This window comes from Achroia grisella, unplaced genomic scaffold, assembly GCF_030625045.1.
Source record: "Achroia grisella isolate CSIRO2021 unplaced genomic scaffold, CSIRO_AGI_Agris_v1 utg204, whole genome shotgun sequence".
Taxonomy (NCBI): Eukaryota; Metazoa; Arthropoda; class Insecta; order Lepidoptera; family Pyralidae; genus Achroia; species Achroia grisella.
In genome coordinates, this window is record NW_026712703.1 from 264202 (window position 1) to 284944 (window position 20743).

The following is a 20743-nucleotide window of genomic DNA, read 5'->3' on the forward strand; positions in this document are numbered from 1 at the left end:
TATAATTGTTTTATATATACATATTAATAATTATAAATTGCGTCTGTGCTGTCACAATTAAAAATTGCCGTATGTATTTGCATTTTTAACTAAAGAGTCAATAAATTTTCCATAATTAATGCAGATATAATTACTTTTTGCTCCCTTAAGTACCGTTGAACACTGTAAACTCGATTGATTCATACATACCAACCACATAAGAACTACAACTAATACATACAAACTATCCAACTATCTACAAATACAAGTAAAGACGTACTAGGGTTTCTGATTTTACAATTATGGTTATTATTAATTCGAGAATTTTCTACAAATAATTCCATTTTATTTTTCAAAAAATACCAATACACTCGCACGCATCAAAGCATGGTAAATGAAAAATTAAGAAAGCGAACAAAATCGAATAATAGTTTGTTGTTAAATACAAAAAAAAATTGATGTCGACACGATTTCTCGAGTTACTAAAATTTTTATTTCTCATTCCTAATATTGCCAACATTCCAGAAAATTTTGTTTTTGATAATTACCTGTCAGAAACCTTAATACGTGTTGTCTGATACAATACCTTATAGTCATAACACCGTGGTGACAACGCAAAGGATTAACAGTTTGTGATGTAGACAATATAACGAAAAAATACATATAAACATTGGTTTATATCCTGACTATATGCGTGATCGTTTAAAGATAGCTATTTTCCAACAGTAAGATTGTATATAAAAAGCTTATGAACTATTTTAGCTAGATTTTTAGGAATAACTTACCCAAGACAGTTTTAACTGTTTTTGAGATTTATGTGTATTCCTTTTAACGCATATAGTCAGCAACATGTACACGACTCCTAACTAGTGCCTAAGCTACCATACCTACAACAGTATAAATATAATTAATATGGTTACTAAACATATGTAATTTATATAAAATTGTGCGTCCTAATTATTACAATCTAATTGTGTTTCATTTTTTACTTCATCTTATAATATTTAAGATATTGTGTTATATTTAATTATACGTCAACAGTTGAACAATACTCTTATAACGACAGTTTATACGTGATGTTAGGGTAGCCATGAAATACTTGTTACATTTGAATTAGTATTTATATTTTTTGGTAAGTTGACACCAGTCGTCGAATGTTAACGCGCATGGTGACTCGAAGGTTTGGTTGTGTGGTTTTCTGTAGGTAAAAATCTCACACGCACTAACTCCCTCCTTCCTCCCTCTCATAGGGTGTAATCTTTAGAAAATTTTCCACACATTAAAAAAAGGATAAGATGACACTGCAATGATATATTAATATATATCCTTTGTTATATATTATTTCAAACTTAAAGCTTGAAATGGAGAATTTTTCTACCATTTTTCTTGCTTTTCTGATTTTTCGTGTAGTGACGGAGGAAGAATACTTTGACATGGTACTGTTTATGTTTTTATGCCTATGCTGGTTACCATTTTCCATTAGGTGATGTATCCACTTCTTTTCTATTAAAGGTAACCTAAAAAAACTCATTTAAGAAGTTTGGAGGTAGTCAATTAATGGTAATAATAAAATAATTTAAGGCTGTAAAATACCAAGAACAATAAAATATGTCAATCTATAGTAATAATATCTAAGAAAATGTGACGTTTAATAAGTACTTAATAAAGACATTGTGATTTAAGTATTAACTAATTGTGTAATTCTTTATGTATCGATGTGCAATTTATATTTTTCTTCATTGCACTTTAAATAAATTATTTAAGCATGTTAATTATAAACAGTGTTATCAAGAGATGGATTTAGTTATATTTAAACATGCTTGTTTTACGCAATCTACTGCTTTTGTTATAAGTAGAACACTTTCGTATTACGAAATAATTTTGAAATACCTTGACACTTCAGTATATTTTTTTTAATAAGTATGTGTACATATTTATCTTGCATATTAAATTTAAATGACATAGTGCAGCAATCAATATAATAAATATAGGTTTAAAAAAAATAGATATATATTTGATAAAACGTTGACCATTACAGAAATGGAAGCTTTGGAACAAAGGAGCTTGGTAACTACCTATATATTTATAAATAGCTGTTGTTTATGTATGAGTAGGCATATGTTTAATATTGTCAAATAATGTTGTTTTATAATTTTGTAGTAGACGTACAGAATATTTATTAAATCTTACATAAGTACATACTTATATTGAAAATTAGATTAATTTTAATTACATTTAGGTATACTTTATATTAGGTAATTTTGTTGATATTATTTTATAAAAATATTAAGAATAATTATACTATGGTTTGAAAACAAAGAACATTAAAAAAGTATTTACCACTTATAGGGAATAAAGAAAAGTAAAACAAATAATAGCCCTGGCCAGCAGGGTAATAGTATGCTAAATGCTCCTAATATATAATTGCAATGGGTCCAGTTGTTTTTAAGTTACGGCGTGATCAAGAGGAATAGAAAATTATATAAATATATATATAGCTAAACATCTGGAAAACACTACACAGAATGCCTACAGAACTAAGAAGTTTGTTAGTCATGTGAAGGTCGTATCTATTAATAAACTTAGAATTAAGGTACTTAAATAATAAAATTCATAACACACGGATTCGATTTCTGCAGCATTGTCAGAAATATACAATAGTGCGCTCTGATTAATCGTTATAAATCAGCACAAAGTACTAATTATTTGGAAATCTATGTGTTGTTCGTCAGATCATTCTCCAAAATTGTATAAATCGTAATTTTTATTCGCCTAATGGTAACAATAATCTACTACCTACTAGAGATGCGATTGGACTTTCCTTATTAGCTAAACGTGCAGGCACATTACTTGGAATTTTTCACTGCATTTTTCTTGCCTTTCGGATATAGACCGTCGATGCCTTTACCGAAAGGTGTTTGTGAATTCGTTGTCAAATAGTATGAGCCTCGGGCACTGAAATAAGAAAATAAATCCCACCTTAGTAAATATAACTCTTAACCATAACTTTCTTTGTGTAACCGGAAGTCTACTAGATATGTCTACATATATAGTACTGTATATCAAATAAAGAGTTGAGCTAACATTATAATGTAGTTAAAATGTATAATGCTAAAAATGCTACCCAAATATTTCCAATAACAACATTCTCAAAACAAATTTAAATGAATATTAGATGATAAATGACAATTTCATGGTTTAAAAATTATTCAAATTCTAATCGAATATATTTATATTTGCATGGTTATTACAAGTACACATGATAAGTTGAATCTGTCGTCTGTCAGTAATGTATTTTCTTCATAAATATTTGTTAGAGTGCAGCATGTGCTATGCCTATTATTAGGCATAGCATTAACTAGGCCAAACAGTTACTGACATTGTAATATTAGATCGTCCACGGTCCTGGTCCTCATCCTATATTATTGTTGTTTACAGCAACAGCTATTACCATAGTTAACATATTAAGTAACTGACTCTCACCTAGTATCACAGTTAACTCCCATGTAAATCATCCCCACCTCGGGCGTAGGATTTTCCCTAAATTTCTGATAAGAATACGCAGGAGATGCAGGGAACGCCTCAGGGTTCCGTACCGATTCCGCGTAGAATCGCCATGATCTCCAATGACTACATAAATCTGAAATTATTAAAAATAGGTATATAAATATTGTTAAATAATGTAAACATTTTTTATGTGACTGGAGTAGAATACGGGTGTGTGTGACCAGGTACCATGGGTGTTACATCATGATGTTATGTCGGGTAGGTAGGCAGAACTATAAATAATTTCAGATATGATATTTGAGTAAAAAAAATAAAACTGAACATATTTATAGGGTATGTTCTGTTTTATTTTTTAATTGAAGTCATAATGCAGTAGGTACACATATAAAGTAGTATGAATACAAAAAAAGCTTAATTTTTACAATTATCAGCATAACTAGATAGAAAGGTTTGTTAGGTGGATGAGGATCTAACAGTTTGAGACAACCCTCTATAATGCTAATTATAACATTTACTTACTATCGTCTGTAAGTGGTATAGGTGCAAATCTTGGACATCCGGGCTGCACGCTCTTGCCACCATTGGGCCAGAAATCCACGGTGCCTGTCCTCACTGGAGCACCATACCCACCAGCGTCAGTGTGAATTACGTCGACAAATTCTGCGTCCTTTTCATTTATATGCTCCATTACAACACCATCCGGGTAGAAAGCTGGAAAAGCAGGGTCGAGCGCTGTTACTCTGAAATGTATAAATATAAGGATATCTGTAGAAGTTCGTGTCTATAAGGTTTTTGACAGCTCTTTGATAATGAAGTAAAAATTGGATCAATGTTAGTTAAGATAATAATCTTATTATCTTTTATATTTTTTTTAATGGAACAACTAACGGTTACATATTTAAAAACAATGCTAACAATCGTCAATAACAAATATGTAAGTCATAACTCGAGAACTTTATACTTATAGTTTAATGATAACCAACTAGATGTATCCACAATGAAACCAAAAGTAGATATTATAATAACACTAATGAAAAGAATAATAATAATAAATAATAGTAATAATAACTATTTTACTATAATTGTTTTGTAAATTTATACTAAAAATTAATTTTACGTATTTATATAGATAATCTTACATACATACATAGTATAAAAAGAGAGAGGAACTTTCTGTTCGTCTAGAAACTATTAAACCACGCAACGGATTTTAATGCAGTTTTTAGCAATAGACGAAGTGATTCAAGAAGAAGGTATATATGCATAATACATGATACACCATTGAGAAGCTGGAGCGGGTAGCTGTAGTAGCAGTAGTATGAGATGAAAAAGTATCCAAATGAGATAATCTATGGGGTAGATAGTTGGGATTATAAGTACATGATAATTTTGCATACTATCTATATATTAACATTCAGTCATACTAAATAGTAAAATAAAGTTTGTGTACAGTACTATTAATATCTATTCCGCTAACTAATAAACTATGTAGGTAGAATTTGTAAAAATTTGGTAGAATAGGATACGGGATAGAATGCAGAACTATACAGATATTAAATTAAATATATATTATATATAGATAGATTAGCAGTTTATATATAGGCATTACTACTTGCCATAAGGTGGTCAGCTTGTTTCTTTTTTAAATAGCATAAAAAAAAAAAATAATATACAAACCTTTTAATAGTTTTGTTATATTTTGTTTTCAGTTCTCTAGCAGTATATCCTGCCACATGGCTGCCCAGCGAATGTCCTATGAGATGAAGTTTTTCTAAGCATAGTCCAGAGTCCAATAACGTTTTAAGATGGTCTGCCGTCACGATTCCAACCTAGAAGTAAATAACAGAAACTTTAACTAAAGTCACATAATTTTGACATAGTGTAAAATAAAGTCTCTGCTGCCTTCTTGCTTAAATATTTTAAACTACGCAACGGATTTTAATGCAGTTTTTAGCAGTACATACAGTTTTTGTGTATAATATATGTAGGTACACTCGTGTGAAGCCAGAGCGGGTAGATGGTTCTATATATGACTAGTGGTAGGTTTTTTATATGCTCTAATTTTGTACACAACATAAATAAAGTATACATAAATATATAAGATTACAGCAATTTACAAATCATTATCATCATTACATAGTATAAAATAAAGTCGCTGTCTCTACGTATGTTTACATTTTAAAAACAACGCAACGGATTTTTAATTTTTAGATAAAATGCGTATTGGATAATATGTAATGCGCACCCTATATAAACGTATATAAAACGCGCATTATACATCTTATAATTATTAACACATTTTCCCAAAACGTATATATGCTCAATAGATAACCAGTTAAGTTTGATGTATTATTTTAAATATAAATATACCACATCAATATTATTACCCTAGTCAAACTAGAATTAAAAAATAGATATGGTAATCAGGTTACTAATTAATTTATTATACTTTATAGCTACAATAAAAATCCATGATGCTTATGGAACTACGTACTAATATAAATTGATTATGTACATTCGTATAGTGACAAATGATAAATTAATATGAATAACGCGTAGATTGGTTATTAGTTTTTTAGTAACTTGAATGTCAGGTAATAAGATAACCATTTGATGATAAATGACAAATTAATCTAATTGTATTAACTTATTTCTATGTTATTCTTCCAGAGATATACTTTGTACATAGTTTGTTTTATAGGTGACAATGGAACGGTTCACCCGCTTACGTTATAGGTTTTCGATGGCACCAGTGGAGGATGACAAATGATCATGAGGTCAGGTCAGTTAGCCCATCGTGATAAATTTATAAAGAATTTATCAATATGGTTTCCAGGAGGAACCCCGTAGATGGTTACATTGTTAATAATTGGGTCATCAGTCCACATTACCAACAATCCCCTTTCCCCCTTTAACTTCGAACAAAGTTGTGTAGGTAACGTAACTCTGTCTCGCGTATTTTAGGTACCAGGTAGCTTGCTAATCTGTGTTTCGCTTGTAGAGAAAAGGCAGTGCAATTATAGGCTATGGGCCATAGCATCTTTGTCATTTCGAGTGGTACCACAGGAGAAATACCTGAGGATGTGATGATTTGATGTTATACATGAATACAGGCAACGGTTGATATTTATTGTGAGGTGGCCAGTGAACTCGAATGTCATTCTAGTTTTACACGTCAAAAAAACCCTTTAAACTAATACACACCTTAGACTACGTAACGTAATTGTTGTATTGCCAAGCAATCGTCCAATCCATCCCCTATCATATAGAAGAGAAATATAAAATTGAAAGAACTGAAATTTTGTAAAATGTTAAAATGGCTCTGTACAAGTTTTTTTTATTAATAACCTTAATGCTGTTTCTTCATAACAACATGGCATTTTATTATGAAGCACGTCTACGGACAGCCAAGTGGAATTTTTATGAGAAACGGAATTGCTAATAGCGGTCATATGTGCTTATATGGCTTTGGTAGTTAATTTATGTTGTACTTTCAGTGATTCTTATAATTTGTTGGGAACATCATATTAATTATGTCATACCGATATTCCATACAAGTAATATGGGATGCTACCTAAATGCAGTAAGGAAATTGGAAAGATTTGATTTTTTTTTAATAATTCTATGTTACCAAAATACGAAATATCTTTAGTATCGTAATTTATAACTAACACTACATCTTGTAGCATTGAAAGTTACATGTCATAGCACAAATAACTTAATATTACATAGTCATAGTAATATTATTTTGTATCATCTATATACATAGAGTAGTTATTTTAAGTTATGTTCATAAGTTGGCTGATCGTGGAATAGAGGGAAGATAGCGGTGCTGACTTCCTAGTATCACACAGTAACGCTTTCAATCAATATTCTAATGATATTTGGCGACAATTAAAATATTTTTGTTAAAAGTTGCAGTTGGAAACTGTAGATATGTGTTTGAAAAGAAATTTTGTCTGAGCTGATATTACGTTGTAACGAAATACAATGTAATATCGGCGTGGTGTCATGTAATCAGCGGAGTCATGACCGTGACATGTTACCGTTGTCGTTTTCGAGGTCTCTTGACGTTATAAACAAAAGCATTATTATCTATTGTAAATATTGTAAGATTTGTACATGCAGACGAGTCGTTACGTATTGTTAATTTGGATTTAGGTTAAAGATTTCTTATTAAACTTAAAATGTATTTATCTATAACAACATTTGTAGATATTACAATAAAACAAGATCTCTTTAAATATGCTTCGTAGTTTAGAAAGTAGATCAAACAAAATGGAATACGATCTTTTAAACTCCATGAAAGTTAAATTATTAGAGAAAATTATATATAATCATAATTGTATTGCTCACCTTTTTTGTATTTCTAACAGCGTTGACTAAGTAAGATCCATGTGACATATTCGACCAGTCAAGAAGGACAACGTTTGTACCCGGCTTCGCTTCAAGGTATGCACTCGCTACGACCTATAACAAAATAGTTCTAATAAAATACAATAAAAAAAACTTTTTTCATTACATAAGAGCATTTTTCGGCTCGTCATTCATATACATATCCTTTTTAAGATAGATTGATAATAATTTTTATTTGTATTTTAACTCCAGTCTCATAACTCCGATATTTATCATAAATATAGAACTTGATCCATTTCGTAGATAGTATTGCTTATTTATCTCCAAAATGTTTGATATTAAGTACGCCATGAAAAGAAAAATAATAGATAAGGAAATGAACTAATTACGCTGGGAACTTTGGAATTGGGTTTCATTTTGTATTGCCTCTTTTCTTGCAGCGTTGTATTTATACACGCATATGAAAATGCGTTAGTAGTATGATGTCGTTAGAATGGAAAATAACCATGCCAATTTTACATAAATTTTATGTACAGTTAGGGAAAATATTGGATGACAAATCAAACCTAGTTCAATTGAGAATCTCCATTATCTTCTTGCTCATTTTCAACCTTTTTCACTTTTGAAATGGCCAACAAGCTAATCTTACCATCAAATAATGGTAAGTTACAAACAATGCCTATATATTTACATTGACAACACTCCTTTTTTCATATTACAGTTAACCCGAAATATTTAGTTTTGTTACTAATGTTGTGTAATATATTTTGGATACACGAATTCTGGAACGTACTTTAAGCAGTGGTTCAGATAGTGACACAGGGGGGGAGGGGATTGTTAGTAATGTGGACTCATGACCCCAGTACCAATGTACCATGTCAGGTTGACTTCCACGCGGTTCCCCCTGGAAACCATCGTGATAAATTCCTGGTGAATTTGTCACGATGTGCTAACTGACTTGACCTCATGTTCATCTTATTATCCTCTACTGGTGCTCCGCCAGCGTAAACCGTTAGCGCAGGCGGGTGCACCGTTCCGTTATCATCCATAAAAAAACATTTACTAAAATATTGTTAGTTGACCTTAATAAATAAAAAAAACCTCATTATTTGCTATTTCCGAGGACTAAGATGTCTTATCTCACCATTCAATGAACACATCTCAGTAAAGAATTTGCTTGGCGGATAAGGTATACGAAAAAAAGGTTCTATTCCGACTTTGTACAAAGTGAACCTCGGTAAACTGTTTTGAAGTTGGCGAAATTCCATTTATGAAGCAGGTTTTAACACAATAGGAGTTGGATACACATTTATTCTACAAACCACACATAAATCGCAATAATTATATTTTTTTGTACAATCAGAATAATTGTGCATGGCAATTGTCTCCTCCGCAATTACCTATTATTATAGTTATCGTGATTGTGAATATTATTCAAACAGTACAAAAGATATTGTATTCGTCATCGTAAACTATCGTCGTCGTTTTATTCAAACAAAGTCAAACGGCTTATTACTTTTACGATAAAAAAGATATTAAACGGTGACTATATAGGACGAATATATTAGGTAAATAGGGTGAAATATAGTAAGTATGATGCAGACGAAGTTGCGCGGGTCAGCTAGTATGCGATAACTAATAATTTGTATAAGTACCTGAACGCTTTCCTGCTGTGCTGTTTCGATGAATCCATGAAAGTATAGAACTGTAGGGTTATTTCTGTTAAAACCTTTTGCGTCAAGAAGCTGGTTAGCTTGAGATAGTCGAATGTCCACGTAGTCATTGGCGGTATTTCTGTAATGTAAATATCACAAGTCTGTTATATATGTACGTGATGGCATAATCTTGCTTCCTATGCTGTCATTCTAGAGGACTAACTTACTATGCCTCCGTACCAAACAGTTTTATGGTTAATGTCAGATTTGGTTGCCCCAGTGGTGTAGTGGTATAACACACTGTTTTACTTCCGACGGTCGCGGGTTCGATATCTTGCACGGTGCAAACATTTGTATTTATGAATATGATTGTTTGTATCGGTCTGGGTATTCTGTGTATATTATGTACTATTTACAAAAAAAATATTTAAGTATTTATGTCATTTGTCTAACACTCATAACACAAGCTCTGCTTATCGTTGGACAAGATGGCGCTGTGTTAATTGTCCAGTGTTATTTATTTATTATTCTCATTGTAAACACGGTATTCTGTAACGTAGCCCTAGTGAAAGATGAGTCTAAGTGGTGTAATTATATCATGGCGATTTCATAAGAATTCACCAAAAAGACTATATGACCTATAAGTATGATATCTGAAGTATCATATACATGACCTATGTACATAATAAATCGCTACTTTTGATAGAATCCAGCGATGTTCTAAATTTAGACAATAATCCACGTGTCATGATTCCGCATATGTTTCTGATCTTTCTAGGGGAATGAAGTGAGCCTTTATAATATTAATTCGAGTTAGAATCGAAACAACTGAGTATACAACAGGTAAGTGTTGTTAACAGAATTTTATTTGGGTAAATTTACCGACACGTTTAAAATAGTGATAACAGAATTTTGTTTCACAAATACATAGCTAGACACCTGACGTATAGATATACACCTACGGTCGTGAAATTTCTAAAAATTTTTCTTTAGTGGGAGTGTTCATAGTGAAAACATTTGGCGAAATTGCAATTTGTGCATTGATGAATCAGTCAGAACGAAACGATTATTACTTATTATCTATAATTTAATGTAGTACAAAATAATTAACACGTTTGTTAGCATGGGGTGTAAGCAATCACAAGCACAGATTAATTATCACCTTATTACAGTACTTGACTGCTTGATTGAATATCAGTCACAGTATGTAATATATTATGGTTGGAAACAAATTTCTCAGATGTTTATTAGATCTATAGATTTATTGGTTTTACATGAAATTATTTCCATTAATATTATTAGTGGAAAATGAACAACGTATATATTAAATAAATAACATATGCGAAAAATTGTTATAAATATTTATTTATTTATTTTCTGTTTCTGGTGAAAAAACAACGTATATAAAAAAAAAAAATATGCAAAGAATTAAGCTAGTAAAAATCCATTAGGTGTCTGAATTAATTATGACTGAACTACATGAAAAAACTATATGCAGTTATAAATATTAATTTTGTTTTACTGTATTAATAAATTTAATTTGCATTTACCGCTCATCACACTGTAAGCGGCTTAACCGATAGATAGCACCTATTCATAAGCGATATATTCAATTGTAGAGCCTGGACGATTTTCCATACAAGCGACACGATGATCTTGTTTACAAATATTGAATTCGTCACTATCTCAACTACTGCCGTCTGTCTATTTTTATGTTGTATATTGTCCCAAAATAATATCGTATTCACTGTCAACGTCAGAATCTTATAGTTGCAATGTAGTTTGCGTATAGATACTAGTTTTAATCTATTCACTATAAGAGACTTTGATTTCGTTTTCTATTGGCATATTGTCAACTGGAATCAATTCAATTCTTAAAGGGCTAACGTACTGCTATTACATTCAATTAATATCGTATTCAATTAATTAAGATAATTGAACTGTATTTTAATAATTTCGATTCATATCCCATTGTAAGATTGTTATTCAGAAACATTTTCACTGGATTTAAGATGTTAATAATACTATTTCTACCAATAAAAATTAATGGCTTTTATTATTTTACTATTTTATATTTAAAATTTATTTCTATTATAAGTTATTTATATATTTAACATGTATACTTATAAACTTTTAACTGCAGATACCTACAAGCTCGCTATGATTTCATTATTATATAAACACTATATAGTTTTTATATTTTGTATGTAACTGCAATGGCAAAAGAGATGACTGTTTACCTGGTCATAAATATTAACCATCGCCTAAATACAGGAATAGCGCTATGGTTATTAGGCCATCCAGTGACGACCCTGATAACACTCATGAAATTGATTCCATTCCGCAGGGCGAAGATGTCATGCTTCTGTATACTGTAATTTCACTGCGCTATCTCACTTTTCAACCGAGACATATATCATAAAGTCGTTAGGGTTGTAATAATTGAAAAACAGGTACCCACGCAAAGTCTTGTAGTCTGTCTAAATTTACCTAGATTTAATGAAAATTTATTTAGTTTGTATGCTTGTATTCTGTACACACATATGTAGCAATATAAATGTCAGAAAGTATATACCCACAACCTTATTGTAGTGAATGTTTGTGTAGGCTGGTAAGTAGCCTAAAAACGTGACTCGAAAACGTCCACATTAGGAAATATTGACCTGGTTGTAGTTGGCCATGCAGTGAAGGTCAGGAATAATACAATACTTTTACTCGTAATCAAATAAAATAAAACAATGGTGTACCAAAAAGAAATACTATGCCATAGGGAAAGGAGATTGAGATCTCATTGCTAGAAATGTACTATATCAGGTCGACCTCCACACCATCCCCTAGAAACAATCCAGGTTAATTCCTATTTGAAAGAATTTGCCACGATGGGCTAACTTTAAAGTTAATAAGTTCAGTTTACTTTATTACATCTTAATTTATATTAAATTTTATAATCCCTCCTTTCATTATATTATCTATATTTATATTATCAATAATTTAAGCAATGCAACAGCTAAGAGACTCCAAATACAGTTTATTTCAAAATATTGTTAAGATAACTATGTGAGAGGTGTTTTCAAGTGGCCAAGGTAAACCATATTCAGAATAACCAAATTAAAACAGCCTTATATGAAGAAGTCTTGTACATAAGCATAATTTGACTCTCTAACTTCGTATATCATAGTATTTTAACTAATTTTCGTGGTTTTTAATATAGTTAATCGGGTATTAAGCCGAATAATTTTACGGTAAATTAGGTATTTATTTATCTACACCAACAAGTTGCAATAGCCGTGGTCACGAGCTGAATAAAAGCACAGTGATGTCAATATCGGTCAGTGCCAGCACCTTTTTAACTACCGCCAATACATTGTCCAATGAAATATCACGACGCACAGGACACACAATAACTGATGCTACCGAACGTTGTTTATATTTACTTATCAATTAATCCCACTCAAATGATAATTTTAAGCCAAATTAATGGTTGCAATTAGTATAATTTTTAATTATTAGCGCCTTCTACAACTACTAAGACAGGAACCGCCTAATCCAGTCAGTTAATGAGCACTGCTAGTCGATACGTCAGAGAGCTTTTACTTATTGTAAAATTATTAATGTTAAAGCATGTTAACTATATTAATAACGTATATTTATTTTCGTAGGTCAAAATCTCTTAAAAACTTGTATAAGGGTGAAAATAGTTCGTACCAAAGGTCATAAATCTTGTATTTGTTCAAGAATCCTTGTACAATTGGAATCCCTGATCATACTACATCGGCGGGTATCCAGCTGGCAACGATGTTCTATATATATTTTCTAAGCTAATATATAAGACTGAAGTTCTTTGAAAGTTATCTGAAAACACCAATGGATTTGAGAAAAAATCTATTTTATAGCCTGACTCTTAGTTCTATTCTGAGTTTTTCTATTTATTATTATTGTTGTGATAATATGATTATTAGAGTCAAGAAGAGAAGTGGTCCGTGTGCTAGCTATATATTGATTCAGGTTAATATCATGGCCTTTCTAGATGCATGAATCGTATGTATCGACATGTAGCTACATATTTAAACAACTATTATAAATATAGTGTCGCGTGCGGTTTATCGTTGCCGGAGATAAGTAGGGTTATACAACGGTATGTATAAAGACCTACACACGATATTTAAATCAGGAGGAATGATATTTAAATCGGATAGCTTCCTATATTGCCTCGTGTGTGGCGGAATTAGGGCCCAATTATCATAAGGTGCAGTCACAAACTACGTTACACGTTAACGACCGACAAATTATGAAATAAAATAAGGTATTTTTTTGTGTGCATGTAAAAAAAACCCTAGCTTTTTCAAGAATTAATACAGTCTCAGGCAGAGTTCTAGCTATGGATATATGTGGCATCGTATTTCAATTAAATTGAAAGTATTAAAACACGGAATTTTAATTACTCACCCATTATAAAATCTCAGGTAAATGTCTTCAATCTTATTACTTCTATCAGGTAGTATACCTAAAACAAAACATTAATATTAAATTATTTTATAATAAATTATATACAAGATATATAAGATGATGTATGTAGGTAGATGAACTAAGTAATAAATCCAAGCGTCGGTTTTATACATAAGGTCATCACTTGTTTACTTATTTTAAGTAATTGAATTCCTGTTTACAGTGCAATAAATTTGTATCAATTAGTACCGATATAAGAGCTTATACTATAATACTAGCTGTGCCCCCGGTTTCACCCGAAATTTATAGTCTATGTGTTATTTTATTACTGTAAAGTTTCACTTCACTAAAACTTCATTCACTGATTGGTACCTACAATAATAGTAATAATTAGTAGTAATAATCTTTTTAAAATGGCCATTTAAGTAAAAAATATTACATTAACATTTATTTTTTTATTTTTTTTCTTATTTGTTACCAATACAAAAAACATACTTTTTTAATTAATTACTTATATTTAATATGTGAGAAGTTGATTTATTTAAAAACATAGTATGAAATCCGACCAATAAATACAATAAATAGGACTCAATTAAAATTAAATAAGGTTTTATAAATCTTCGTAAATAATTTATGCCTTGTGGCACTGACCTTAAGATGCTAACGGCATTATCTCGCTAAAGCCAGGCACAGTAAATACTAGTAGGTAATATTATAAATAATAAGATATTGAGTAAGGAACGCATCAGATTTCTATATTAATTATCAAATAATCGATGGCTGCATTCCTATTAATAACTTGCTGATATAAATAAACTTATGATTGTTATGAAAAGACCCGTATGATAATTCGGAGTATATGTTTTATAATTCAAACTACATAGTATTATGTCAAGTTCAATTACATGCAGATATAAATTTGGTTACAGTTTTAATTGTTTGAATGTATACAACTTTGTAATAGACACCTACTTAAAATATATTTCAGAAAACTTAGTGCGAATCATACTTTTGATGCTATATTTTCTTTTGTCATAGACACATTTTAGAGTTTGACTTATTGTGATAAGAAGTAAGTCGGTATCTATTAATAAAATCAGCTGTATTGTCATATATCAACTCTTAATAATCATATAAATAAAGTCATTTTCATAGAGATTTTAACAATAGGGATTACTGTCCTCGTTGCCAGCGATGCACCATGTAAGGTTACTTTGAGAGGGGAGCTCCACTTGTTAATTAATATAATATACTTGTTTTGAAATAGTTAAAATATGGAGCATCCTTTTGCTTCCAGTTCTTATTTTCCATTGTTTTTACTTCTAAAGTTGAAATTTAAGTGGCCGTATGTTTTTATTGGTGGCCAGTATTCATCACGATTTATTCCTCTTACATCTTCACCACGACAGGCTAACTGATCTAACCTCATGCTCATCCTATCATCATCAACTGGTCTACCGCTTGCGTATATTATTAGCCATTTATTAGATAGATTTACCCCACTCTGTCATCATACGTATAAAAAAACTAATATTTATACTATTATTAGATTTATAATTTTATATTACAAAACACATTTTTATATATATTATTATATTACCTGAATTACATACCAACATTAGATTCTGGTTCAGCGTAAGTGGTAGTATATGCAACTCTATAGAACAGAAATAGAAAAAGCAAAGCTAAAAATAATGTGGCCATAGTTTACAGCACAAACTTCAGTTCGTTACTAATGTAATGAGACTGTTAGGTCTCTTGGAAAACTACTTCTAGTACATTAGTATATGGTTATTTATCGTGCTATTAGGTAAATACAATGGTGCAATCTTGGAAATTACATTTGAATTATGCAATTTTCCCAATTGGTATTCTGCGTACAATGACAAAAAGAGTCGCATTACTCTCAATGGAGCATATTGAATTGACTAAATCCATTCAAGAGATCAATGGAAAATTTGATATTATTATTTTTTTATCTATACATATAAATAAAATTGGAGTTTCTGTTTGTAATATTGAAATAACCGTTTTTTACAACATGCATATAAATACGGCACATACACCAAAATAACATTTTTTACAATTTTTGTCTGTCTGTCTGACTGTCTGTTTGTTCCGGCTAATCTCTGAAATGGTTGGACCGATTTTGACGGGACTTTTTTTGGCAGGTAGCTGATGTAATAAGGAGTAACTTAGGCTACTTTTATTTTAGAAAAATAAAGATATTCTCCACGCGGGCGAAGTCGCGGGAACAGCTAGTAATAAATTTTATAAGACATGTATTATAATAACAAAACAAATAATATTCACGATTCTAATTTATGGTAATTGGTTAGTATAACGTAAATTAACAGATACTAAAGCATATGTACTACATATTAGGTATATTATACTTTATCTCATATCTTCGTACATATCGTACTATATAATACTTAAATAATAATAAACACTATAACTATGTAATATTATCTTATCTGTGCTATAAGTAACATTGTACTTGCAATTTTTAACCGATGTTTTCTCACTTCAATATGATATATTAAGCTAACTGTATTTTAGGGTTGCTAGTTGTAAATTATTAAAAATTATTAACTTTATACTGGCATTATTAAATCCTTTAAAATAAATTCTTGAATTAAAAATGCTCAGGATATTTATAAATATTTTTCGTCAAAAAGGTTTCTTAAATTCCATCAGATATTACAGTCGGCAAATTTTGTATTAGGATTTATGTTTGTAGGATTGATACATGTCTTTCTTATAGTCCACGAAATTCCAATTTATGAGAATATCGATAGTAATTCTTATGATTGTTTAGAACTTGTAGTAACAATCTATTATTATTGACAGCTTCATAACTAATTCACAGTCAGTTTCTTCTTGGTCAGCCGTCAAAGTTCCATTTAGAATGACAAGCGGAAGAGTGTAAGATGAATTTTTAATCATTCAATCCGGGTCAAGCTGTTGTCTCGCCGAGGCTACACATGTCAAGTTCGATATCATATGATATTTGAAGTATGAGCGCTGTGGAATAGTCAACTTTATAACTAGTTGTACCCGCCATTTCTGCGAGTACCTATACCTATATATGATAAGCAATATAATAATAATCTCAGGACAATTCACAGAGCGCCATCTAGACCCAAGTGAAGCAAGCTAAAGCTTGTGTTATGGATACTAGATAACTGATACAAATACATAGATATATATTTTTTTGGTAAATACATATTATACATAGAAAATACCCAGACCGATACAAACAATCATACTCATGAATACAAATATTTGTACCATGTGAGGCGGTGTGCTAACCGACAGACCACTCAGGTCGTTAATTTAACAATTATAAACTGAATTGAAGTAAAAAAAATACCTAACATTTTTAGAGCTCTGTCTCATATATGACTGTTTGTTTACATGTATGTTGCTTTTTATATACTTTTTATGACATATATTTTTTCTCGTCCATTATATCCATCGCCTTATTATGGTTGACTGGTAGAAAATGCCGTAAGGTGTAAAATCCGCCATATGTACATATTTTTACTTTAGTATTATTGAAATTATAAATAAACTAGCTTCTCGCCCCGGCTTCGCCCGGGTGTACATATATTATATTATATAAACCTTCCTCTAGAATCACTCTATCTATTAGAAAAACCGCTTCAAAATCCGTTGCGTAGTTTTAAAGATTTAAGCATACATAGGGACGGACAGACAGCGACAGCGACTTTGTTTTATACTATGTAGTGATGATGATGATAAATATATCAGCCGTCAATTTTGTATTGTATTATGTATGGTAATGTCTGTGCTGTTAGTGTACTCGTATATAGTAGTACTAATTACCATCAGTTGGGCCAATCATTTCAATTATATAAAAATATATTCATTGATTTATTATTGCGAACGTTAATTTTAGTTTTTATTAACATTTTTAAAAATCCTTTTTACAGCTGATGCTAATAATATAAAATTAACATATATGTATTAATATTTAATTACAATTTTATAGACTTACCAGCTTTAGCTGTGCTTCGGTAGGAACTCGGAATAAATTAATTTAAGTATATATTATTTAAATTAGATTATATTGAAAATGAACAATTATTACTGAATTATGTCACCCGACCTTGACTCGATCATAGAATAAAGAAAACAAGAATCAATCAATTGCGTACAATATTTAACGTCATAAACATTGTAGAATCAAGAACGACTAGAATACAACGAATTAAAAATAAAAGATCCATTTTGAACTTATTTAACTAAAATGTTCACTCAATCTTTTGTATAAAATATGATATTTTATAATATTCTAAACTTATTCAATTTAATTAATAAAAAAAACTGACATAGTTTTTGACTCGATATACCATCAACGATATAGCCATACTGCTAGATGTATACCATATTAGGTCGACCTCCACGCGGCCTACCTGCAAACCATCGTGGTTAATTCAATCAGTATATTAAGTAATCAGTACAGTACCAAGTATTTACTTGGTCTATACTAAGGAATATCTATATCTCTAGACTAGTCTCTAATCATATTACATCAAAAAAAACATTACATACACGTAAAAGTCAAGGTGTTCCTAATGATGTCAGATTACGATATTAGGCGTTGGTGATAACAATACCGTTATCTTTGCAAAGCAAATCATTTTAATCACTGTTTATGCGAACGCGTATTTATATAGGAAATTGTTAATGATAAATCTAGCTTCTGAAATCAGTTTTATAATCTGTTTATCAAAATTTGTACTTTAATTGAATTCTTGATTACATATCGTTTCATTTAATTCGTGGAGGATTGTTGTCGTGGTTACGACTATCACGTTAACTTTCTATCATTAAGTTATAATAAGGTGACTACACAAAATTGTCTATATTAGCGCAGATAACATATTATATTAGTAACAAAAAATAGACAATTTTTGATATAAGTGAAACAGTTATATACTAATATAATAAAAGAGAAAGACTTAATTCTTTCGCGGGTCCAGATAGTTTATAAATATATTACGTGGTAGATGATATATCGTGGTTATGTTTTACATAATAATATATAATATTTAAAATTTTATTGTGTCTTATAGTTATATTTTTCTCTTGACTTCGCGCTGTATCTTATATAATGTGTATTCCACTGTTGTATTATAAATATATATAAATATCAACGGTGCATTACTGTTTACATAAGACATGTCGTAAAATTCCATGAAAAACACTATCTTTTTAGTATTATATAATATAAGAAACGTGTACGATTTGTCAAGCACATTACACTGAAATTATTAATTTGAAGTGAGATTATTAAACTATATATACTATATGAATAACCGTGACGTGGGGTGTAAGTTGAAATAATTAAAACTAGTGCTTTAGGTACCACTTTTTTTTAATTAACGGTAGGTTTAGCTTGAAAAGAAAGTATTTATCGTAGCTAACATAGTCTAAATCTAATAGTCTCTTTAGTAAATTCATTTAGACTTTAAGATAGTTGAGCCAAACTTCTACGGCTCGTAATACCATACAATGTTCACACGGAAATTTCATATCAAATTTTGTTCCAAACTTCAGATACAAAGTTCAATGTTTGAAGATCATATTAGGTAGTCTTTTGAGTAATTTATTGTAAAAGTAAGTAGTTTTCTATTTTAATTAACGGTAGGTTTAGCTTGAAAAGAAAGTATTTATTGTAGCTAATATTTTCTATTTTAAATAGACGATGTTCACACGGATATTTCATAAAAAAACAGATACAAAGTTCAATGTTTGATCATATTTAGTCTTTTGAGTAATTTATTTAAAAGTAATGTTTTCTATTTTAATTAATGTTTAGCTTGAAAAGAAAGTATTTATTGTAGCTAATATGAATCTAATAGTCTCTTTAGTAAATTCATTTAGACTTTAAGATAGTGAGCCTATTTTCATTAATATTTTATCAAATTTTGTTTTGTTTATGTTTGAAGATCATTCTTTTGAGTAATTTATTTGTTAAGTTTTCTATTTTAAATAGACGATTTAAAAAAAAAAACTATTGTTAGAATTAGTAATGAATGACGCAATGAACACAGAACATGACTTCGTGCCTATTTTCATTAATATTACGTTTTGTTTATTCATTCTGTATTGTTAAGTTTATGTTAAATCGTCTAAAGAGATATGAATTATTCTTATGTCTAAGATGGATAATCATATACTCGTATTTAAAATATATCGACATAATATCGAGGTGTATATTCAATTTTCTCTAAAGAGAACAATACCGGAATAAATTTCTTAGCATATAATCTTTCCTAGGTATTTCTCAAAACATTGTGCAATATACGGACAGGACATAGAATATATATTAATAACTGTTAACGATGATTTATGTTTTGTACATATTCGGTATGACAAAAATAATTTTATTTTGATAAAAAATAACCCTGACAATTAACATAGTAGTTGTGGGTACTAGACAAACTTTTTTCGTAAATAAGTACATAATATACATAGAAAACACCCTGAACGATACAAACATACGAATGTTTACACCTGGCGAGGAATCGAACCCACGACCAGTGGAAGTAAAGCTGTGTGTTAAACCTCTAAAGCTAGATCACCCAGGCCGTCGAATCTTTAAATTTAATTTTATTAGTGCAGTTGTAAGTAGGTATAGTAAACGTATTACAAACGAAGGAAGCTATAAATTAAAAGATACAATAAAAGTGAGGTAGGTACCTAACCAGTAATAGGTAGTAGGTATCCAATTAATAAGCAAATTAACGGGCTCTTATCAGATCATT

At 30.2% G+C, this 20743-nt stretch overlaps 1 protein-coding gene across 1 annotated transcript in view; it reads right to left on the bottom strand.

Annotated features, from left to right (window-relative positions):
- Positions 1-1294: 1294 nt before the first annotated feature.
- The window catches only part of LOC131841921 (pancreatic lipase-related protein 2-like), a 29169-nt gene continuing 9720 nt past the window's right edge, over positions 1295-20743 (bottom strand). Inside the window, exons 2-8 of the mRNA XM_059190316.1 lie at positions 13944-14001; positions 9498-9636; positions 7843-7956; positions 5164-5315; positions 4006-4226; positions 3463-3619; positions 1295-2934 (exon numbers count right to left, since the gene is read on the bottom strand). Of these exons, the coding sequence (XP_059046299.1) occupies positions 2826-2934; positions 3463-3619; positions 4006-4226; positions 5164-5315; positions 7843-7956; positions 9498-9636; positions 13944-14001 (950 nt within the window). The 3' untranslated portion in view covers positions 1295-2825. The remainder of the gene's footprint in view (positions 2935-3462; positions 3620-4005; positions 4227-5163; positions 5316-7842; positions 7957-9497; positions 9637-13943; positions 14002-20743) is intronic.